This window comes from Sorex fumeus, unplaced genomic scaffold, assembly GCF_029834395.1.
Source record: "Sorex fumeus unplaced genomic scaffold, SorFum_2.1 ptg000078l, whole genome shotgun sequence".
In the NCBI taxonomy this organism is placed as follows: Eukaryota; Metazoa; Chordata; class Mammalia; order Eulipotyphla; family Soricidae; genus Sorex; species Sorex fumeus.
Genome location: NW_026606135.1, coordinates 10009029 through 10032337, shown reverse-complemented (window position 1 = coordinate 10032337; position 23309 = coordinate 10009029). Strand labels below are relative to the sequence as shown.

Here is a 23309-nt window from a genome sequence, read left to right as displayed (position 1 = left end):
CATCTCAAATTAATTTGGATACGATTTCCAAGGGGTAAAACTAAATGCTCACTGAAAATCATAAAATTACCCATGGACTAACACACATGCACATATGATAAATGTGTGTGTATATATATATGTGTGTGTGTGTGTGTATTTCCTAATAACTGTTAAAAAAATAAACAACTAAAGCTTCTTCCTAGCAGAAAACAGGTATATATATAACATATATATTACATTATATATAATCTTATATATATTAGCCCTAATCACGCATGCAGAAATCTGGTTTAAATACATTAATTAGTAATATCAGAACTGGATGGAGTCAGATAGACAGTATAACCAGCAGCTAAAGTGCTTGCCTTGCATCTGTCCAACCCAGGTTTGATCTCCGACATCCCATACAGCCCCCCAAGCCCACCAGGAGTGATCCCTGAGCAAAGAGCCAGGAGTAAGCCCTGACCACAGATGGGCATGGCCAAAATAAACAAAAACAAACTAACTGATAAGTTGTCCTCCCAACAGGAATCTAAGATACAAGATAAGCACATTCAGATTGTTTTTTATTTGGAAACAATACAAATTTATTTTTATTATTATTATATTTAAAGACTGTGGGACTTACTAGAGTCACATAAATATTATCATATACATTTAGAAATTAAATATAATAAAATCAAATGTGGCATTATGTAGAAACTCCAGAAACATTTCAAATGAGTCCGAGGTGGGTGAATCCTTCTCACCCTCAGATTTCCCCCAGGAAAGGGGTGAAGCTGGCGGGAAGATCGTCCACGGGGCACATGGTGGGGCTGGTCTTCATGGTGGGGGGGCCGTTCAGGAGCTGCCAGTCGCAATGCCTCGCCAGCTCCACAGTAAATATTTTGAGAAGAATTTTTGCGAACTCTTTCCCTACACAGCTCCTCAGGCCTCCTCCAAACGGGATAAAGCTGAACCTGGAGGCAGCCTCGGGGTGGGGCCGCAGGAATCGGTCGGGGTTAAAGTCCTCCTTGTTGGTGAAGATCTCTGCCACCTCATGCGTATCACAGATGCTGTAGATAACATTCCAGCCCTTGGGGATCTGGTATCCCTGCCGAAGATTATAAAGGCCCAGGGGTTGACAAACTAGAAATGAACTTTCCACAACAAAAAAGCCAGGTCCGGATGCCCTGGGAGGCGTTGGGAGTTAAAAAGGTGGAAGGGAACAGACATTCAGGTAGCTGAATGGTGTATCCGCAGGGGGCACGGCCGTCTCGGCAAAAGCTGGCGGACTTTAAGCCAATGCACAGGGAAGCCAGGGGAGAGGTGAAACCACAACAAAAGAGGGGGGAAGGCAGCAGAGAACTTACATTTAATTCAAACGTCTTAAGAGCAACCCGAAACCCTCCTGGAACAGGGGGGTTCAGCCGGAGGGTCTCTTTAATAACACACCCGACGTATTTAAGTTGTTCCAAGATTTCCATATCCAACTTGTTGCCTTGATTGCTCTTACAAAGTAAACCCTATCAAAACAGTCATCGAGAGGTGAACGGTTATTCTGTACTCCAATAAAATCAGTCACCCAGAACATAAACAGGTCTTAAGTGGCAGCTAACCCCAAAAGGCCCCATGATGGGAGAGTGTGAAGGGGGGAAAGAGCTGCTAGTGACCATTTGCCTCATTCCAGGGCCCAAATCCACTATTTACAGCTCCAGGAGGATGCGTCTCTCTGCTGAGAAGCAGCGCTCCTCTCTCTCCACCATGGCCCTAATCACCACGGCCACCGCGGGCCTCCACCCTCACTGCCTAGAAGTCCTCTATTCTCATCCTTGAACACCCAGGTCAGAAGAAGTATATCAGGAAATCTCCAAGATTCTGCAAAAGCTGGAGAATGGGTAAGAATAAGAACTCAGACCCTGTCTCAGGAGAAGCACTGCTTTTCCCTCCATTCCGTTCACAAAGTGAATTCTTTTTACACTGGCCCACCCACCCTGGGTCCTGCCCTTTAGGAATACTTGACAAGGCATCCCAGCACGCTTACTTCATGGGTGCTGGTGTGCTGAGCAATTCATTTATTTAGCTAAAGGAGTTCCCAGATTCCGCATACCTTACTCTTGAGCTCTTCGCGAACTTTCTGGAGGACCTCGGGGTAGAGTCCCAGGTAAGTGATCAGAGAGGTCGCTGCGCTGGCTGTAGTGTCATGTCCTCCAAAGAGAAGTTCCGTGGAAGTTTGCTTTAGTGCCTAGGAATGAAAGGAGAGGAGTCGGCATTTGACAAGTCCTGCATGCGATTTAAATAACCATCCCTCAGACCCCGCAGAGGGTTCTGGAAGCAAGATGGGAAAGGGCTAAACGTTTGTTGGAAAACGTTACAAAGAGCAACGTTTTAAAAAAAAAATGCCACGGCCCTGTAACTCAATGAGAGCGCGAGGCTAGTAAGCCTTCTTCTCTGCGGGGAACTCCAGAATTGGACTTCGTCAGGGTCAATTGCCAGGCATGATTAGCATTTTGCAAATTCCAACTTTCGCTGAAAACCCTGAAGGGCTGGGGGAAGCGCCCTAGTCGGCTGCCGCCCCTTCCACATCGCTCGGTCCTCCGCCGGGTCCCCTCTTCGGAGTCTGGACGCCGGACTCCAAAACCCCGGGGACCAAGGGGCGCCGCGCCGCTGCCGGAAGCTGCGCTCACCTGCATGTCCAGCCTCTCGCCCCTCTCCCACGAGTGCTCGATCAACAGCTGCAGCACGTCTTTGCGGGCCCCGCCCGCCTCCGCCGCCCGGAGCCCGCAGATCTTGGCGCGAATGTTCTCCTCGATGCGCGCGTGGATGAGGTTCCGCGCCTTTACGCCCTGAGCGCGGAGAGCGCACAGCAGTGAGCAGGCGCTCGGTCGCCGCCTCCCCGGGGGCCCCCAGCTCCGCACCCGGCCGGCCGCCCTTACCCGGTACAGCCCGCTGAACGGCACGTCGATGGGCAACGAGAAGAGATTGCGGATCATTTCCTCGAAGGCCTCCACCAGCTGCTGCTCGGCATCCCCGTCGCTCGCCAAGCCGGGCTCGCAGCCCAGCAAGATGCGCATGGCGATGCGGAACATCAGGCGCTTCACCTGGGGGTACACCAGGAGGCCGCGCTCGCCGCAGCTCAGCCACTGCTCCAAGCAGTTGCCCACTTCCTCCGCGATCACAGGCACGTAGCACTCGAGCGCCTCGCGGCTGAAGGCCCGCATAATCACCTGAGTTCCCAGGAGCGAGAGTGTTAAGAGCCGGACCGCACCGCGGCTCTCACCCTCCAGACCCCGCAGTCCCACCGGACCCAACGCCCCAACGCGCTTACCTCTCAGCTGGGGGGAGAGAAAGAGAAAACCGGACTACTAGGCTTGGAGAGGAGCCTACCCGACGCCTTCTGCAACCCGCGTTCGTCCATCCTCGATCGTCCCGAAGTCCCCCCGACAAACAGTTCCCCCTTCCTTCCTGCCGCCAGCCGCGCCCTCACCTTTTTGCGCTGCTTGTGCGAGGAGTCGTGCAGGCTGGAAAGGCAGCCCGAGCCCAGGATGGTGCGCACGGATGCGGGCCAGTGCACCGACACCAGCCGGTGCTCCCCGAGCAAGATGCGCCGCACGTTGTCCGCGCCCATCACCCGCACCGTGGGCCGCCCGAACAGATGCGTCTTGTAGATGAACCCGTATTTCTTACGCTTCATCTGCAGGAACTTCCTTCGCTGGGAGAGGAAAGCGGGAAGGGAGAGGCGGGCGTGAGGGGGCGCCGGGGAGCAGCGCGCCTCCGTCTCAGCCCCGGTCCTCGCCGTCGTCACCTCCCTCCCGGGGGCGCCTACCCGGGTTTCAGTGGAAGCCGGGAACCGAGTCCGTCGTCGCGCGCGCCCAGCTCCCTTACCTGCAGCACCATCTGCAGGGTTTCTCCAAAAAAGGGGAAGCCCATCGTCCCGGGGGGCAGAGGGAGGGCGCAGCTGCGATCGCGGCTGCTCACGCAGTACAGGTCCCAGAGCTTGATGGTGGCCACGAAGAGCAGCAGCGGGAGCACGAAGGTGCAGAGCGCACTGGCCAGCAGTGCGGGGAGCCCCATGGTGCGCTGCGGCCTCCCGCGCCACCTGCCGCTGTCGCCAGCGCTGCGAACCCCGCCGCGCGCCCGCTTTATAGACGGCCCAGGTTGCTGCCCACGTTACCTTGGTCAGACAAATTAGTTCACCCAAAGTTCATCTTTAATTGCGGGTTGGGCCCCTGGCTCCTCCCCCCGCGAGGCACTGCCCAAAATCTTTAACCGTTTGTTCCACGCCGAGGCAGAGGTGGCGGTCGCGCCTCTTCCCTTGGAGCGCGCCTCCTGGGGTGCGGGGCTGGGAGCTGCCCGCTTCCCCCCAACCTAGGTGTGCTGGGCTCCCAGACCGTTGTCGGCGCCCAGCCGGGCTCCAAGAAGCGGGAACTCCCGAGCCCTGGGCTTCTTGGCGGTCTCTTTGGAAACCCTCCCAGAGACTCGGACGGGCGGTCCCAGCCCAGAGCCGCCTAGACTGGATTTCCACTTAGAGGCCCGCGTGGGCTCCCTTCCACCTGCCGGGGCAGCAGAGAGAAGCGGGTCCTGAAATGGTGCCGTCCCTCGTCTCCACGAGTGCGGGGAAACTGCGGTTCATGCGTAAAGAAAAACTCGACCTCTTTCCTACTCCTCCGAAGGTCGTGCAGACGCGCCTGGGGTTGGCACCCCAGCAGGAGCCTTGTAGAACCACGGCGTACTCGTGTATGCCTTTTCCAGCACTCATGTAGCCTGCCTGATCATACTTGGGGGCGTGAGAGGGTCACAAGTCCCGGCGCCTTAAGGGCTGCAGCATTTTGAGGTGCAGCCCTGGTGGCCAGGACTCCTAGCGCTGCGGATCAGCTTTGGAGGGATGGGTAGCCTGGGTCACTGGGCGCCAGTGGCCTGACCTTGGAGTATGGCATTTCACTCCCCGTTTGTGCAAACAGGGTAGTCTTAAGTTCCCAAATGCGGCCTCTGGCGGCAAATGTCCCCCACCCCTCCTCGCCATCGCTGCATTACCAGGGTGACCTCCCCCTCCGCATTGGAGAGGACCTGCGCTCTCCGAGGTTCTCTGGCAGCTTGAAAACACCAGAGGAAGGAGTCCTCACTCCAAACCCGGGCCACCGAGGACTCTTGATGGGAGTATTTAAGACTTTGGCAGGGAAGCGGCGGCGGCTCGGGAACTGAGGGGGCGCAGGTGTGCTCGGGATACCCACCTGGAGGTCGCCGCCGCTTCCCAACGGCCGGGGCTACACGCTCTGTGCTCGGTTTGTGAGCTGAATGCGCCCGCGTGGCTGGAGGCAAAACGGACTGGGGGGTGCGTTCGTTTAATTCGCAGTGCCAGCTCTCCGCGGGCGACGCCGCAAGCCTGGGAAAGCGTCCCTTGGAGAGGGAAAACCCGCTTTGATCCCGGGAGCTGGTTCAATACCTGACCCTCAGCGGTTACAAAGCCAGGCGAGATGGAGGACTGTTCCCGGAGTCTAGAAAAAGCGCGATCCCCGAAGCGCTCGGGGCGGGCTCCCCTGACCACAGAGGGTGTTGGGGGGAGCCGGCAGATCCCGGCCACAGATCGGCCCCGCGCCCCGCGGCTCACGGGCGCCGGGGAAGCGTCTCCCCGCTCGGCGCTTTCTTCCAAGGACCTGGCGCCTGTCGGAAGCGGCGCGAGCCAACCTGGGCACCGGCAGGAATCAGGGCCAGACGCGCTGGAGGTAATTCTCAGAAGTCCCCCCCACCCCCCGCCTCCCGCCCGCCCCCCTTTGCTGGACTGCGCCCGACAGCCCATGAACCGCACAGGCGATCGGGGGCGTGACCTGGGGCCCAGTCCCAATCCCGGGGCCTGACCCGCCTGTGACCCCTGCAGGCCGGACCATGACATCCCGGTGAACTCTGTAGGGCCACCTCGCCAAGTTCAGCGGCCGCCGGGTCACCAGCGGAGCGGGGCCTGCGAACTGGAAATTGCCGGGGGCGGGGGGGAGGGGGCGCCGCGGTGTTCTCACTGAGCCCCGCGGGGGCGTGGGGTAGGAGAGGATGGAGCGGGAGCGGGACGATCATGCAAGGACACATCTACGGTGGGGGGAGGGGGTCACCAAATCACCAGCCTCCCAAGGAACTTTGATCTAGAAACTTTGCCCCGCTTTTCTGCATGGTGGTGGGCGGGGGAGGAGGCTTGTTGGTTCGCTGGAAAACAAAATGTTTCCAAGATGTTTACAAAACAGCCTCCACAGGGCGGGGGGGTGGGGTGGGGGGGGACACCGTAGTGGGTGTTTTGGTGGTGGTTGTGCTTGTTTTTGTTTGTTTTTCGCTGGGAGAGGAGAATGAGCACGGGGAGACAGAAGCCCGCCTCTCCCTTCCAACCTCTCCCCACCAGGAGCGCGAGGGTCTGCCCAGGGTTCTAGACTTGCTGCGGCCTCCGTGTGGGGCGCCCCCACCCCCATCACTCCTGGCTGGTTTCCTTCCCAAACTGGATGCTCCTTAGAGAAATCTTCCCCCATCCACCCTGCTGTGCTCGTCTTTCAGGACTGCTTTCTTCCCCATCCCCCCCTCCCCACCCCCCAAATCCCAGCCCGGAAGCCCCAGGGACACATTCTTGCTCTTTTGTTTGCTACGTATTTCTTGTGCATCTCGGCAGTTAGCAAATCCATTTCCGGAAGCCAGAAACAGCGATTCTGGAAACCAGGAGAGCTGCTATGGTGGGGGGGGGAAGGGAGAGGCGAGAAGGGGGAAGAAGGTTGTGGATGGGCTCTGTGGGAGGGTGGACTCAGGTTGGAGCTGCCCCTAGAGGACCTTACATTAGTACAGACCCTGTGTGTATAAGCCAGGGCAACCTCATCTCTTGCAACCCCTGACACCATCCAGACTTCCCACATCTTTCTCTTCTCTTGCCACAGTGTAATCATCCCAAGAACGCATCCTTCCCCCACCTCAGCCAAATTGAAGATTCTCTGGCAGGGACTGTCACCTCGGCAGCCTCAAGAGAACCCCTAGGGCAGGCCCTGGCGCCTGCAAAGCCCAAAGACTGGCGCCAGGCCTGCAGTGGGTGATGAATTGTCACGCGTATGGGGGTTATGGTGGTGTCAGCATAGCTTGGAAGGGCCCGCCGTGCCCAAGCCTGCTACTCCCCCTTTCCTGCTGGCCCCAGGAACCACCTTAAGCATAAGGTCAGGAGGGCGCTTGCCCCTTCGGTTCACTAGAGGGTCAGCTCAAGCATGCAAGCTGCCCCTGGCCTGTCTGCAGGTGGGTCAGAGATGGAAGCGGGGCCCTGGGGATGATGGTGTTGGGGACTCTTGGAGACTAAAGCACTGCTGGGAACTTCGTGTTGGGAAGGTCCAGGAAGGGAGGACCTGTCAGAAGGACAAAAAGGCAGAGTCTGATGTGGCCACACACCCAGAGGCTGAAGTCAGGATAGATGGGGATGGAGGTGAAGGGGAGCAGAGCCTTGGCCACATAGCCCCACAGTGGGGCCCCTGTTGGACAGATTCTATTCAGAGATGCGGGTCTCCCTATGGTCAGCTGTAATGCACAGGACAGACGGATGGACAGCAACCGCCCCGCCCACCACCACCACCACCACCGCCGAAAGTAAAGAATCCTAGATTCTGCTCTGGGTGTATAGCTCCGGCTGGGGTGGGCCAGCCGGACAGCAACCGCCCCCGCCCCCCACCTGCCAAGCCCTATTCCCCCATAAGCTGTCCAGCCAAACCTTAGTGTTCTCCCTCACCCACTGCGGGCAAACTATTTCTGGCCGCTCTGTTTTGGGACACAAATACTCTCTGCATCCCGGTAATCCAGCCCGCACCCCCCAGTAATCCAGCCGTATCAATCTCGTGCCATCTATTCTTCCCCAAAACTTTCTCAGAGTCGATTTTTTTCCCCCAAGAAGCGGCCTGCAGATGCTGACGCTGTGGGACTGTCTGGAGAACTGGCCGCGTCCACAGCTCAGTTTTGCGACGAGACCGGTGGAGTGGCCACGACACATCAAGCCCAGGGCCGCGGCCCGCGTGGGGGTCGGGGGGACCTTTCCGTTCGTGTCTTCTTAGGGCAATGCGTTCTTGAAAGTGCCCGACACTCGCCGGAGCGCAGCACGTCGGCAGGACTCAAGACTCCCCGCGGCCCCACATCTAGGTCTTGGCACGGGAAAGCCGGCGGAGCTGCGTCGCTTCTACTGGAAATCAGTTCCCTGGTTTCTGCTTCAGTGTTTGCCCCACGACTTCTCTTGCCTCCGGGCGCAGGGCACGGGAACCGGGGCGCGGGGGGCGTCGGCTCGCGCGCCTCCCCACGGAACGCGACCGCGAGCAGCTTTCGGGGGACCGACCGTGCGAGGAGGGAGCGAGAGCCGCGCGCGGCCCGAGGGAGCCGCAGAGGGGCAGTGTTGCCGCGCGGGGTAGCCGCGGGCCACGTCCGTCCATCCCGCGGAGCCGCGGGTCAGAGGCGTGGTCCGTCCCGCGCCGCGCCGGGAGCCAGCGGGTGGAAGTGGAGCCTCAGCCCGTCCACCGGGTGCACGATGGGCACCGTCTGCATGGCGGGGAAGGCCGGCGTGGCCAGCTCCCAGCGCGCCGTGCGCACCAGCTCCACCGCCAGCAGCTGGAGCACGGCTTGGGCGAGCTCCTGGCCCAGACAGCTGCGCGCGCCGCCGCCGAACGGGATGTAGTGGAAGCGGCCGGCGGCGCCCGGCGCGTCCTCTCCCGCCGCGCCGAAGCGCTCGGGGTCAAAGCCCTCGGGCGGGCTGCGGTACACCGCGGCCGTCTCGTGCGTGTCCCGGATGCTGTACATCACGCTCCAGCCCTTGGGGATCTGGTAGCCCTGCGGGGGGGAGCCGAAGAGCGCCTGAGCACGAGGCACCTGGCCAGGACCGGTCCTCTTAAACCCTCTCCCCCTTCCCGCCCCTCCCCCAACCCCGGGCTTTGGACACGGGCAGCGCCCGCCCCCCCCTCGTTCCAGCCGCCGCCCGTCCGTGAGCCTTGACCCGAGGCCAGACACTCAGCTCTCCAAAACTCATTTTGGTTTCTGGACCACACCCGGCGGTACTCAAGACTTATTCCTGGCCCTGTGCTTAGGGATCACTCCTGGTGGGGTTCAGGGGACCCAGAGGGTTGCCGCAGATCGATCTCCATTGTACTATGGCCCCGGCCCAGAAATTCCGTTTCTTAGCGCATCTCATGTGAGCCCAGATGCTCATTTTGTTGTGAAGATCTGAGTAATAGATTTGGCATGTGTTTCCGTGCTCAGTAAATGTGACGTACTATTTGGTTTTAAGGTTCAACTTCCTTTTTTTCCTTCTATCAGGAGGCCTAAATTCCAGTCTCGCACCTACCAGTTGCCTGTGCCCTTGGAAAGGGGAGGGGGGCCCTAACAAGAGCCCCAGCCCCACCCCTTTCCACAGTGGTCAGCTGTCATAAAGCTCTTTCTTGTCCTACACGAAATCCTCTCTCCGTCCTGCCTACCGACTCCAGAATATTCAGCCATCTTTTAAGGCGCATGGAGAAAGTGGGGAGTCCTCCAAATGTTGGGAAACAGCTTTCCTGCTCCCTTTGCTGCGCACCCCCCTGCCCCGACAATTCCAGTTTAGGACACCTCTTCCCACTTCCACCTGGTGGCTGCTGTCTCGGGGTGGGTTTCCCTGGACCCCAACCCCACCCCCCTTGAGGCTGCTGCCAGCTGGCTTAGATCCGTGGGTTCCTCGCTTAGCATCCCCCTGCCCACCCAGCGGCTCTGCAGTGCCCACAGATGAAGTCTGAGCTCTGCCATTCAGTAGGGCACTCTCGGAAGCATCAGTAGATCCACCTCCTTGTTCGGAGCTGTCTCCTCTCTTCTGATGTGCCTCCCCTTCACGATGGGGACACCCTAGTCCTTCACACCTCCTGTTCAGACACCAGTTCCCCAAAGGTTTGGGCTCTTCCAGCTTGAGATCACCAGTTTGTTTATGCATGCTGCTTGGGATGAAGAAGTTAGTCCTAAACCCCTTCCCCCCACTGTCTCTTTGCAAATGTACCTCCTTCGTTTGGAGATTAAAATAATCTTCCGGAAACTGGTCTGGAGAGACAGTACAAGGACTTCTCAAGGTGCTAGCCTTGCATATAGCTGACCAAGTTCGATTCCCAGCACTGCATATGGTCCCTTGAGCACCACCAGGTCTAATCCCTGAGCACAGAACTAGGCCTAATCCCTGAACACTACTGGGTTTGGCTCCCAAACAACAACACAACCTTGAGTAAAGGAGGTGGCCACTTTGGGGATGAAGGGAAAGGCAGTGAGCACACTTCAGGCAATGTCCCAGCACATTAGGGTTAGGAAGGACTGAGACGCTCCCCCCCCACCCCCCCACTAACACAGTGAGCAGACATCCACACTGAGGAGGGATTTGCCCAACTCTTAAGAGATGGAGCCAGACCATGACTTTCCTGCCCTGCCCACGCTAGGCTGCCCAGACCCTGTTCCCCTTATTTCATTCGCCTCCATCCCTGGCCTCTGGCTCAGCTGGGTTGGGTAAGCGATCATGGAGTCATCACCAAATTCTTCCTTCATCTCATCAGATGCTGTTTCTCTCCAAGACCCACGGGCTAACGGGGTTGCGGGTAACTTGACAGAGAAAAGTGTATGTGTATTCTACAAGTCCGCTCTGACTTGACCCACCCATAACTCAGCCAAGTGCTGAAGTATAGGGGTTCCCTGACCTTATGGGCTGGCCGAGAGGCCCCAACCATGGATCCGGGCCAATGGAACAAGCTTCAGCCCATTTTGCAGCTTGGAAATAGAATGAAAAGACATGGACCCCCTGGCGCCCTCTGACCCTGCACAAGGCAGGCTCAGGAGGCCCAGGGCCGGGTGGCCCGACCACTTACATCCAGCTCAAAGGTGCGCAGCGCTGTGCGGTAGCCCCCAGACACAGGGGGCAGGAGGCGCAGCACCTCCTTGACCACGCAGTCCACATAGTGCAGGCGACCCAGCACCGCGAGACTGAGGTCCGGCTCACAGCTGCAATCCGGCCGGGGCCCCCCGCTGCCCCTGGTTACCCCTGGCTCACAGCTGCACGCAGGCCCCAGCCCCTGCGCTGCCAGCTCCTGCCGGATCTTGGTGACAGCTGCCGGGTGCTGCAGGAGCAACAGGACAAGGGACGTGCTGGCACTGGCCGTGGTGAAGAAGGCAGCGAAGAGGAGCTCGACAGCAGACTCCTGCAAGAAAGACAGTTCCGGCGGATTCATGCTGAACCTCAGTGCCCCGTGGCGAGTGCCCTGAGGACCCCGTTCCCTGACGAGTGAAAGATGGGAACACAGGTGTTCTTGGGCGGTGGCTGTGAGCGTCCTGGAGTTGACTGGCTCTCTAGCCCACAGGTGGAAAAGGCCCCGACAGAAGTCCGTGCACTAACCCAGGATCTGTTTGAGTGTGTGTGAGGGGCTCCAGAGAGAACGCTAGAGAGTTATTCAGTGTGCCCGTCTTCGTGCCTTGGGGCATCTACCCCAACCCTGAGGGGACGATTACTGCCTTCATCTTGTGGGGCTGCCAACCCAGGCTCAGAGAGGCGCTGAGATCCCTGCAACGTGGCACTCTCTGTGCCTCCAGCCTGGTTCCTGACTGTCACCAACGGGGTCATGACCAGGAAGCAGCCGGTGTCCTCCTCTGCCTGCTGAACTAACCCTCGAGTGTGCTCTGCCAGGAAGGACAGGGGAGCCGGGGCTTTCCTGTCTGGGCCCCAGCCCTGCCCAGGCCCTCGGCCCTCCAACCCCTGGGTGAGGGGGTGCGGGTGTCCTTTAGGCCACACCTGCCCTTTGCTGCATTTCTTAGGAATTCTTAGCTCCGAATGCTTTGCGGGTGTGAACCCATTCCATGCTTACCCCAACCCTGTTGTTGAGAAGTGACGCAGGGCTGGGTCCCCTCTCCTGTGCATTTTGTTCACTTCCAGCCTCCGGCCCTTGCATGGAGGCTGCTGACACTGAAGAGGCTCCTAACAGTTGAGGAATGAAAGTCCTGCTCCAGAGAGACCTGCCTGACTGTGCCAGGGACATGCTGGGGAGAAACTCCAAGATCTCCCTTGGAAAGCGTGAGCTCCTGGCGAACACCTACTGCCTGAGCAGAACGGAGGGCTCCTAGACAGTTGGGGTCTCTTCCTGGGCACCTGTGGGGTGCTGCCACCTTCCCACGACCTCCCGAGGCCCAGAGAGTGCCCATCCCTTCCCATGCTCCTCCCTGGCAGAGCGCGTTCTGCTCCGTGCGCTTCCCTGGATATACCAGCCCGCTGCCAGCCCCCCCTCACCTCGACTTCTCACACTAGGACACAAGTCCCCATTTCCAGAGAAGGAAAGAAGACGGGTCCCCATACCATCTTTCCGTGGCTGGCTGGTGGCAGGAGGGGAAACTAGGCCTGGGGAAAACGTGGGGGTTTCTTACAGAAGGATGGAGGTGTTCTCCTTGCTACCTCCCTTCACCCCCATTCTTGATTTTGGGTTCTCAAGCAGATCCCAATGTTTGGTGTTTTTTTTTGGGGGGGGGGGACACCTGACCAAGCTCAGGGCTTACCACTTACTCTGCACTTAGCGATCACTTCTGGAGGTCCCCAGGGAACCATATGGGGTGCCTGAGATGGATCCCGGGTGAGGCACGTGCCACACAAGACTGTACCCACTGTGCTACTGCTCCGGCACAGCCAGGACTATTCTAAACCTTCTTTTGCTGTGGCAAGCATGGTTTCCACCGAGCATGCGGGGAAGGAGAGGTCCGGTTCCCCAGGAGACCCCACTGTGGCCAAAGAGCCAGCCTGCGGTACACAGTGACAAGATGGCTCATGGGGGGAGTGTTGATGTGAGAAGAGGAGCCCCCCCAAAGAGGTGGATGTGGACTCCAAGCCTTTAGGGTTTCTAAAAGACAGAAGTGAAAAGGCTTTGCAGGCAGGGGGACAGCAGCAGCAATGGCTGGGGTGGGTTCAGTGCGGGCTGGGGGAGGCTGTTGTGGCTGGAATCTGTAAGGAGAGGCCGAGGACTCTCACCTCCACCGTGCCCCTGAGAGCAGTAGCCGTGGCCAGGCCACAGAGCGAGTCGGTGGCTCAGCCATGACGAGAACTCGGGTCTGTTTTTCCCTCTCACCCCAAGGCAGGCCTGTGGCTTACAAGGGGGCCACACGGGAGGGGCTTGGGAGCTGCGGCCCAGGGACAGGACAGGAATGACCGTGAACGAGCGGTGTGGAATCCCCACCCACCTTCAGCTCCTGCATGGAGAGCTCGTGACCCAGCTCCCTGGTGCTGTGGATGATCATGGCCAGGGCGTCGCCTGGCTCTGTTGCTTGGTCTTCCAGAAGCTTCTCTGCAATGGCCACCTCCAGGTGTTGATAAAGCTGGTCCCGTGCCCGGATGCCCTAATAGGGGGATGTGGAGGGAGAGAAGTGGGGTGAGAAGGCTGAGGGGCCCCAGGGCTTAGGATCTCCACCCCTCCCCATGCACCCCCGCCATCCTCCTGGGAATACTGCTCTGGGTCACTGAAATTCTAGTGTCAGTCTCCAGCATCTTAGCTCCCTGTCCTGGCTCATAGCAGGGGATCCACACATGCCCAAGAATTTGTTCCTGAACCCCCACATTATTTTCTCCTGATTATCATAAGTCCCTTTGAGACAAGGCTGGATTACAGTATCCTGCGGGGAGGAGGATGAGTCTCAGAGAGGTCAAGAGATTACCCCAAGTCACACAGAGCAGTCAGTGCCCATAGCGGTGGAGGTCTGTGCCCTTTTCCTCAGTAGGCTTAGGAGGGGACAACGGGGCAGAGAGCAAGGATCACCTGATACAACCAGGGAGGTTCTAACAGATGTTCTAAGCACTTAGTTTCTATAATATGGTAAAAGGAGGGTCCCCCTACAGTATTCAGGGATGCAGCACGGCAAAAAAAAAAAAGCTTTTATAATGGTTATGTGGTCTTGGGTGAATCGTTTGACCTCTTGAGCTTCAGTTTCTTCACCAATAAAAGGAGAATATTTACTTTGCAGGCTGCAAGGTTTAATTGGAAAAATGCATGCAAGTCAACCAGCTTGTATCATGGACACCTGACCTTATTTTCGTCTAGAAATCTGAAAACCAGGCCACGTGCACCAGGAGAAGCCCCAGCTCCCAGGGTGAGGGAAGGCGGCATGGAGTCTCCGGCTGCTCCTAGGGCCAGCCGGTTGCTCTGCAGTTGAGGAGGCGGCTACTCCCTGGTGTTTCTACTAGCGGGCCTTCTCAGAGCGAGGACCGAGGACCGGCCAGCCTGCACCCAGCCCCCTTCAACCCGTGCTGGCGCTGGGCTGGGCCGGGGGCGTGTCTGCAGCCTCGGTGCCCTCATTCGTTCATTCCCCAGCTTTCCAAGCTTCCAAAAAGGCACTGCAGGCTGGACCAAAGGCGCCTTTTTTGGGGGAGGAGTTGGGACAGACCGGCAATGTGCCCGCCCTGGAGACCCAAAGCCGCGCGGCTGATCGGGTTGAAACAAGTTCCACCAGGTGAGGCCCAGAGAGGGTGTGTGGCCCGCCCCGAGCCACACAGCGAATAATCAGAACGGCGGCCATCCCCAGTGCCACGGCTCCTGTGCTTCTCCCCACCCTAGGTCAGGCCTCCCTCTCCTCTCCCCGCGCAGGGGTGCCAAGTGGGGCGCGCCAAAGGGGGTCCCCCTCTTCCCCAATGTGGGGCCAGGTGGGCATTACCTTGCGCAGGCCGCTAAAGGGCACGTCCAGGGGCAGCGAGAAGAGGTTCTCCACGAGCCGTTCGAAGATGCGGGTCAGTTCCGCGCACTGCGCCTCGTCCAGCCGCAGCCCGAGGACGATGCGCGCGGCCATGCGGAAGGTGAGCGCCTTGGCGGCCTCGTAAACCGCCACGGGCCCGCCGGCCGCGCACCAAGAGCGCACCTCGCGGCGCAGCGCCCCCTGCAGGCGCGGCACGTAGCGCTCCAGCGCCGCGCGGCTGAACACTCGCGCCAGGACCTGCGGGAACGGGCCACCAGCCCTGGCTCAGGCCCGGTTTCCTCTGTCCGCGAGTCCAGAGGGGCCAGAAGGCCAATTTCGGTCCCATCGACCTGCCCCTAGCCGTGATATCTTGTGCGCTGGCCGTTCCCTTTAGTTCTCTCTCTGATGGACACAGACCCTCCCACCCACCCATCCAGGCTCAGAGTGGACGTCCGGCAGGAGGTCTTCCCTGACCCCTTTCCAGACCTCAGTCTCCGGCGCTTTCGGAATCATAGGCACAGAAGATCGGAAACGAAAGGGCCGAAATCCAGGTTCCAGTGGAAGCCGTACTAGGAGACGCCAAGGACCCGATCCGTGGTCACCCACCCGCTGGTGAGCCTGAGGTCCCGCCAGCGCACGGTGCGCCCCTAATTCCCAGCGGCAACCTGGCTCACCTCAGGGGCCCGGGAGCCCCGGGGCCACTGTCCCCGACCGCCCCTCTGTTGGCTCACCTTGCGCCGCTGCCGGTGCGGCTCACCCACGGCGCCGAGGAGCGTGTGCGAGCCCAGCAGGATGTGCGCGCTCTGCGGCCACTGGCTGCGCACCAGGCGGTGCTCGCCCAGCAGGATGGTGCGCACGTTCTCGGCGCCGCTCACGCGGATCACGGGCCGGCCCAGCAGGTGCGTCTTGAAGACCGTCCCGTAGCGCTCCCGGCGGGAGCTGTGGAAGCGCGAACCCTGAGCGCGAGGCGGAGCGAAGAGGGAGGGTTGGGGTGGCCGGGTCTGGCCCTGCCCCCTCCCCCCGCACTGCCCTGGATGGCAAGTCCGTCCTCCAGGATGGCACCCTCCTCTGTAGCCGGCAATTCCAAATGGGCCTCGCGACTGGCCACGGAGGAGAGCACGTAGGGACGCACATACCCGTCCCCGTTGGTGAGACGCGGAGCGCGCGCGCACTCCAGATTCTGTGCTTGCGGGAGACAGGGTGGCATGCTCCTTCCCCAGATCCCTTTGCATCCCTCCACCCCTTCCGCATCGTTCTCAGCCGCGTTTAAAAGGCTCGATGGGAGAACCACGGTCACAAACGCCCGGCTCCCCGCGAGGGGCCGGCTCGGCAGAGGCCAGGGTCTGGCTACGAACCCTGGGAGCAGAGAGGAGGGCCAGTGGGACCCTCCTGGGACCCGAGGGCAGGGGGTGTGGGGGACGCTGGACGCTCACCTGAACTAACCAGTGCAGCGTTTCCCCGAAGAAGGGCCAGCCCATGGAGCCCTTGGGCAGGGGCAGGGCTGAGGCCCGGTCCCGGCTCAGCGTCCAGCGAAGGGTCCAGAGGTGTTGGGCCAGGCTGAGCAGCAGGCAGGCGCACAGGAGAGCGGTGCCCGCCGCCCCCAGCACCGACAGACAGCTCAGCCCCCAGGGGAGCATGGCGAGGCTGTCCGGCCAGGTCGCTCCGGGCTCCGGCGCTAAGCAGTGCTCACCTGCTCGGTCCGTGAAGGGCCTGGGGTTTGGGGACCCACGCCGGTATTTATAACCTCGAAGCAGAGTGACCGTGGGAGGAGGCGGCGACCACGCGCCTGCAGGGAACGTGCCTTGCTCGAGGGCGGCGCGCTCGGGACTCTGCCCGGAGTCCGACGGCTCCTGGGCCAAATGCCAGTTTTCCGCGGGGCCGTCGGCTGCCTCCAGAGAGCCCAGCTCCGGGCATCCGCGGCCCTCCCACCTCCTCCCTGGCCAGAACTCCTCTGATAGAAGCGGCGAGGGAGGGCGAAGAAAGGAGCAACTCACCGGCGCTGCCAACCTGGGCTGCAGACCCCCCGCCCCACCCCTCGCTCCCCGCCAGTCCTTTAACCCTTCTCGGCCCACCCACAGCACATTTATAGCTATAGGCTCCCTCCCTAGGGACTGAGCCGGATTCACACAGGACGCGCCCATGCATATTTAAAACGCGCCACGCAGAGTAACGATTGGAGGCGAATGGGCAGCGGCGGCTCACCGAGGGGCTCGGGAGTGGCGGCCCAGCCGCGGCCCGCGCCCAGCGCCGGGCGGGGCGAGCTCCACGGCCTCGCACTGGAGCGTCGCGGGTGGGCGAACCGAGAGCGGAGAGCTGCCCCGGGCGCCCCCTCGGATCCCACCCTCGTGCTTGCTTCCAGGGGGTGCGCCTTCCCCTTTGCTCCCTTTCTCTGGCTGGGAGTTTGCCGTCTTCTGCGCCAGTTTTGGCATCGCCAGCGCCAACACCCGATACCCCTCGTGGAGATTCTCAGATCTGGCCCCATCTCCGGGCTCCCTGGACGACCCCCTTGGGGAGGGGAAATCCGTCCAAGGGCGTCAGTGTCATTACTGCACAGAGTTCCACGAGGCACCCGGAGCCCACGGGGCGCAGAGCGCGCTTGGCATCTTTCGGGTGTCGGGCGGGGGTGCGGGGCCGGATTCGCTCCGGAGCTCCACCCACTGCCCCGCTGGGGTGCGCGGTTCCCTCTCGGGCTGGGAGTGTCCGTCTAAGGCTCCTAATACCCGGCACTCGCGCGTCCCTCTATGTCCCTCTAGTCCGACGGCCCCATCCGACGGGTGGCGGGAGGGGGTGAGGGGTACACACACGGAGAAGAGTAAAGCTAACAGGACCAGCGCAGCGGCCGCAAGCAGCCAGTGCCAAAGCGGTGCTCTCCGAATTGGGGGCGCCACGGCCAAAGTCCGGGGATCTCGGGGATCTCGGGAATCTCCAAGGGCTTGGGCCAGTCACAGCCACAAGCAAACTGTTCACTTCTCCATTTGTGTGTGTGTTCCGTGCGCCTGTAGAATGCCTATGTTCTTCTAAGTAGAACTGTTTTTTAGAAATGTGAAATAGTTTAGGATAAAGAGATGGTCAAGAAAATAACTGCTTCTTTGTTTTGGTGACATTCTCATTCCATTAAGTAGGGAAGAATGGCCTTTCTGAAGGAAGCGGATGTTTCAAATCAGGAAGCTCTGAATGGAATTGCAAAGTATTTTCAACAGCTTGCTTAATCTTTTTAATTTTTCATCACAAAAAAAATCAAGAAATGTACATGTCATTCTTTACAGTTCTTTTACAGAGTCAGCTCTATGGGTCTTAAACGCAGAAATCCTGAAAATGCAACAACAGGAGTTTTCTGCATGAATACAAGGAAGAGGAGTGAGGATCAGGCTGAAGCCACCTTGTGGATGGTGGTAATTTACACAAAGGAAAATGTACATTCGCTTTAGGCTTCGCGGAGTTCATTTGGTTTGGCTTGTTTCCAGAGAGGATAGGTGGTGAGACCTGCTATTTGAAGAGAGTAATCTGACCCTGCTGGTAACTTCTGTGTGCTGGAACATTCTACCCTCCGAGCTGCACCTGAAGTGGTAAGCCTCACTTGGGCCCTGGCCTCTCTTTCTCTCTCTTTTTAAGCTGGAATCAAACCAAGCCAAACAAATGCTAGAATGGGGTCAACCACAAACAATATACTTAGAAATATTGCCTCTGATGAACAGAAACAGCCGTGTGTCTTCAGGAAAGCTACACACCTTTTCTTCAGATGCAGCACCATGAAATCAAACCAGCCAAGAAAAACAAGTTATTTACATTCTTACTGGGCCGAACCAAGTTTGAGTCCAGGAAGCTTTACAGATTTGTCTATGTACCTCTCAGAATCAGCAGAATCAGAAATTTAAGTCTACTTAAATCAGACTGCAATGAAAAAAGTTAAGAGAACACAATAGTGAAATATTCACGAATCAGATATGACTGCATTCAAAACCAGATGCTGATGAAAACAGAAAAATCATTCAATTCTAAATAGAAAAGAAAAACCCACTTTATATGCAGGGGTGTGTTTTTCTAATTATTTACAATCAGTTTCATATGCAATTTTTGCTGTGATTTATATATTACAGTTTTGTCTTTTGTTCCCTAAAAGTCAAAAATTAATGTTGTGTTTTCCATATATAAAATAGTATTCACCTTTTAAAAAATCCATACAAATAGTATTTATTATTGTTTACTTGAGCTCTCACCAGTGTCTTTTGCCTTTCTTCTATTGTATATCTGAATTCTACAAACAAGTGAAGAAATCACAACCAGTCCCAGTGAGAGACCAGTGTGGAGTCAGGGATTTGGTGTCGCTGAGTGCAAAGCCATGTGAAGCCTACATGTGCTGGGACATACCATTGACCAGACTTCGCAGCTGCTTCACCACTGTCTCTATCAACTTCTGTTTGTCTCGATCGTTCTTCCTGAACTGAGCAAATATATTGTTCTTTTTGCTAGTATCCTTCATCCTAGGAACAGAGGTGAAAGAAAATTAAAAGTTGTACGTCACAACTCAGATGTCTTGGTGTGCTCCGAATCAATCCTCCGCTTAAGAAATGCACTTCAAAGAAAATAGATACTGACAAAATTACATAAAAACTTAGCAGCTTTACAAAAATATTACAGCTTCTCTGAAGTAGTGTCTTTGCATTACTATGTGATTTGAAAGTATGTTAGGTTCTCTAATATTGTACTATTTTCTAATCCATAATGCATGCTAAAATACATGCTTCATAGACTGGGAATCATATTCATAGGGAAAACAGCATTAGAAAATATGAAGCAGCATCCCTTTTTTGGCCTCTACTATTTTATGCCCTGTAAAATAAACTTCCATTCACTTCAGCTTCCTTTTGTCTTCTTAAACAACGTATACCATAGTTCATTGAAATGTGGGAAAATAACATACTTTTAATTCAAAAATGGAAAATTTGAGTAATGGTACTTGAAATGACTGAGTGAAACAAAAATCTATCACATAAAAAGAGGAAAAAGTAACATCTAAACTTTTGCTATTAACTAAGCAATTAATTTCTTGCTATTTTATTTTCTTTTATATTACTGTTTCAGATTACATAACTTCTCTACTTGGTAGAATCTAAATCTATAATGGTAGGATTTAGATAGCTCTGGTGACAAACATCCAATTCCCTAGTCACTTTTTACAAGGTACTTTCTGTTCCCACATTATAGTATTTTTTGAAGTCTATTCTCAGTTACTATGACTTACTTATATCTCCAATAAACGTATTTCTTAACATTTGTGGTTTTTTTCCCTATCGTTTTTTCTTAATTAATTTTTGTCTTTTTTGGGTAAAAAAGTTTGCCCTTTTTTCTAAGGGCAACTAAGCCTGTTGTAAGAGGCTACAACAAAGAAAATGTTTTTGTTCCCATTACATTAATGGGTATCTCATACAAAACTACAATGACATGAAGGGCAAGGAAGACGCTTAGATTTTGGTCATTAATTTGTACTGAGCTTCTAAGCTCCATCTAGATCTTTCTCTTTTGATGAAAATCCCTGGGTTTTCAAGTATCAGAGGATAACAAAATGCTAAAATGTTAGAGATAAACATTTTCAGAATATACGTACTTCTCCAAAAGAGTAAGGGCTGTGTTTGGATTCACCCGAAGGTACTTGGAGGCTGGCTGTCCATAGTCAGCTAGGTAAGTCGACCAATCCCAAACCATGAACAGGTCAAGAAGCTGAGGAAGATGAGGAAAGGGTCAGACAACTTTTCATTATTTACCGACAGCTAATACACGTATAAAGCATATGCCATTCTTGATCCTTGATCCACTTTAATATGCTCTGTTTCTTTGATGGAGCAGAGCAAGGTATTTTAAAAACTTTAATAAAGAACAGTGATGAAAACAGTATACACTATCTTTTTACTTTTGAAGTTACTAAAATTTTGAGAAATTGCTTTTCTGATAGAACATTTGCACTTTCAAAATATTGTAAAATAAAGAAGCCACTAATATTAACACAGTAACAGTTGCAATGCTTGAGATTTAACCTTAATACATTATGCAGTTTGTCCTCTTAATGAATTTAATGAATAAGGGCTGATACTACTAATGAAAGAAGTTTAAAGAACTCAAATCGAGCCTTTTTCCTTAGAGGTTAAGTATGTTTACCTTTCAAAGAAGCTGTTTGCACCTAGACTTTTCCCAAAGTAATTTAAACCAAAAGCTCAGATAATCTCAATTAAGTGCATGAAACAACCTCTGCTGGATTCTGCCTGGTGAGAGATCCTTGGGAGTATTATGAAACGAGGGCTTCAGAACTCTGCCTGCTAACTCCAGGCAAGTATTTTGTATAAACAAACAACAACAAAAAAGAAACCCTCTTGTTTTCCGTAGTGTTTTAAAATTGTCTATTTGCTTTATAATCTTCAGTTAGAATTGTTGTCAAATATAGAAGTAATCTTTTAAAAGCAATGCCATGCCTAAACCAAAGCACCAAACTCTTTATCCAACTTTAAAACCCTAATCCCCTTTAAGCCATTTAAAACCAACTTCCTATCCCCATTTGAATGGTTTCAGAAAAGCTAAATGCTTTCTGACTACCTTCCTTCGTTTTTTAGTATATTCTTACTTTTTTGTCTTAACTCACTCTGTACATAAGGAGTACATTGGTTTGCTTTCTTAGGGAGTATTTACATTCATCCATAGGATAGAGCCAACCCATTGACTCTGAGAATAAAACTTCTAGGTTGATTCAAATTTAAGAAAAGGTTAGAGGAAACTCACTCCTCCTAAAGAGGTGAGGGCCTTGTTTGGCTCTTCTTATCCAAAAGGTGGTTACTAGCACAGTCTTTCTTGTAAAGGCGGAAAATTCTTCAAGAAAAATATTCACGACTAGAATTAAAAGCTACTCTGTTTTCTTTCAAATAACGTTGTTCAGGGTTTTACCAAACTGAAACACGGGACTGAAATGAGAGTCTTCAGAAGTTCAAGAATCCACTGCCTGAAAACATGGCACTTATTTCAAGTTTTATAATTTTCGACTATTGTTCAGTGACAAGTACATTTTTTCCTTCCATTCACAAGCAGGAAAAGTTAAGACCTCTTTTAATAAGTCAGTACCTATTTTATGATGAAAACATAAATTGTTACAACTGCTTTAGAATAGTTTTTGTCATATTAAAAACTTCATAAAAACGACCCCATTAATCTTTTTTCTAGGAACCTACTTTTAGGAGATACTATGTTAGGAAAACAAAAAATGCATACACCAAGATATTAATCTCAAAAGTTTTGCATTATCAAAAAACTGAAGGAAAAAAACCTGAAAATGCCTTAAATCAAAATGTTAAGAGTAAATACTGAGGCCCATTGAACCATACTATATATATCATAGTTATTAAAAATTTTACTCAGATTTTAGAGTGGAAGATGTTTACTAAAATTGCATAAACGAGACAGGAGATACAGTACAGCAGGTGGGTAAGTTGCATGCAGTTGACCCGGGTTCAATCCCCAGTACTGTATATGGTGCACCAAGCACCACCAGAAGTGATTCCTGAGCGCAGAACCAGGAGCAAGCCCTGCACACAGCCGTGTGGCCCCCAAACCATGCATAAATAAAGAGAATGACATAAAACCCCCAAACACACTAGAAGGCAATCTGAGAAAATGTTAAGAATGGTTATTTGTGTGGCAGAATAAGCAGTCTTCTTGTTTACTTTTATAATATTCCACAGTGTGAGTTGGAAATAAGATTTAGATATCTTATATCGGAAATAAGTGTCAATCATGGATATTTTACACAGCTATTAATGACAGCCTCATTCTGAACGATTCCTCTTCCGGGCAAATGCATGTGCTAGTGTGAGTGTGTGTGGGCACGTGCACAGTCAGCAGAAAAGAATCACTCCTACCAGCTGCAGTCCTCCCTTCCCTTCAGCAGGCATTAGCCGCTGACCTTTGGGATTTGGAAAAGGAAGACACTTTAAAGAAAATAGTTCTTTCAAACCTTTTTTTTAAAAAGTAATTCCTTCCCCCTTCCCTTCACTGTTGTCTTTTTTTTTTTTAAGGTGGGGTGGGGGAGAGCACACTGGTTGGTATGGAGGTGGGGGTGAGGGTCACTCCAGGTGGTGGTGTGGGGACCATGTGGTCCTGGGGATCCTGTATGCAAAGTGAGTGCTCTAATCCTTTGAGCCATTTCCTGGGCCCCCCATGTTGCTGCTGACACATTGTTGTGATGACTGGGGGTCACACACACACACACACACACACACACACCTGTGCTCATCCATTTTAAGCCATGGTGCTCTCAGAGAGGCAGGAGCTACACCATCAGGGAGCAGTACCCATGCACTCGACTACAGTGCTCGCTGAATTTGCACTCCCTTGGTGAGAGTTTGTGCTTGCCAGGACCAAACTCATTCAGCTGAGGAATGAGTTAGGGTTCTGTGCTCACAGATGTACCCACCAGAGGGTGCACTTCCCGGTCTTTGGGTCTATACATCTTTTAAGTTTGTTTGTTTGTGGCCATACTCAACTGTGCTAAGGGCTTACTCCTGGCTCTGCTTACATAAGTGCTTATGCAGCACTCCCAGAGATGCCTGGGGGATCAGATGTAGAGCTGGAGACAGAACCTGAGTGAGAAGCAGGCAAGGCAAGTGCCCAAGCTGCTGTGCTCTCTC

At 54.6% G+C, this 23309-nt stretch overlaps 3 protein-coding genes across 4 annotated transcripts in view; all 3 read right to left on the bottom strand.

Moving 5' to 3' along the window:
• Positions 1-553: 553 nt before the first annotated feature.
• Positions 554-4324, bottom strand: LOC130038572 (cytochrome P450 26A1). Its single transcript, XM_056130402.1, has 7 exons — positions 3847-4324; positions 3449-3673; positions 2898-3188; positions 2649-2807; positions 2072-2206; positions 1335-1487; positions 554-1075 (listed from the first exon to the last, which is right to left on the bottom strand). The coding sequence occupies exons 1-7, from the start codon at positions 4033-4035 to the stop codon at positions 734-736; spliced, it is 1494 nt and encodes a 497-aa protein (XP_055986377.1). The 5' UTR covers positions 4036-4324; the 3' UTR covers positions 554-733.
• A 4073-nt stretch (positions 4325-8397) lies between these two features.
• Positions 8398-16280, bottom strand: LOC130038570 (cytochrome P450 26C1). Its single transcript, XM_056130401.1, has 6 exons — positions 16077-16280; positions 15375-15599; positions 14626-14901; positions 13162-13317; positions 10815-11144; positions 8398-8775 (listed from the first exon to the last, which is right to left on the bottom strand). Exons 1-6 carry the CDS (start codon positions 16278-16280, stop codon positions 8398-8400), a joined length of 1569 nt encoding a protein of 522 aa, XP_055986376.1.
• Positions 16281-17831: 1551 nt separating this feature from the next.
• The window catches only part of EXOC6 (exocyst complex component 6), a 158056-nt gene continuing 152578 nt past the window's right edge, over positions 17832-23309 (bottom strand). For both annotated transcript variants that reach the window (XM_056130400.1, XM_056130399.1), the window contains 2 exons: positions 20249-20361; positions 17832-19124 (listed from right to left, as the gene is read on the bottom strand). In XM_056130400.1, the coding sequence (XP_055986375.1) occupies positions 18992-19124; positions 20249-20361 (246 nt within the window). In that variant the 3' untranslated portion in view covers positions 17832-18991. The remainder of the gene's footprint in view (positions 19125-20248; positions 20362-23309) is intronic.

Coding starts and splice junctions, on each gene's coding strand:
- LOC130038572 (XM_056130402.1), bottom strand. CDS start 4,035: ATGGGGCTCCCCGCACTGCTGGCCAGTGCGCTCTGCACCTTCGTGCTC. Junction 3,674..3,846: donor CCCTGCAGATGGTGCTGCAG/GTAAGGGAGCTG, acceptor TTCCTCTCCCAG/CGAAGGAAGTTCCTGCAGAT. Junction 1,488..2,071: donor GCGAAGAGCTCAAGAGTAAG/GTATGCGGAATC, acceptor CTGTTTTGATAG/GGTTTACTTTGTAAGAGCAA.
- LOC130038570 (XM_056130401.1), bottom strand. CDS start 16,280: ATGCTCCCCTGGGGGCTGAGCTGTCTGTCGGTGCTGGGGGCGGCGGGC. Junction 15,600..16,076: donor CGCTGCACTGGTTAGTTCAG/GTGAGCGTCCAG, acceptor CCTCGCGCTCAG/GGTTCGCGCTTCCACAGCTC. Junction 13,318..14,625: donor CCTTTAGCGGCCTGCGCAAG/GTAATGCCCACC, acceptor TCCCCCTATTAG/GGCATCCGGGCACGGGACCA.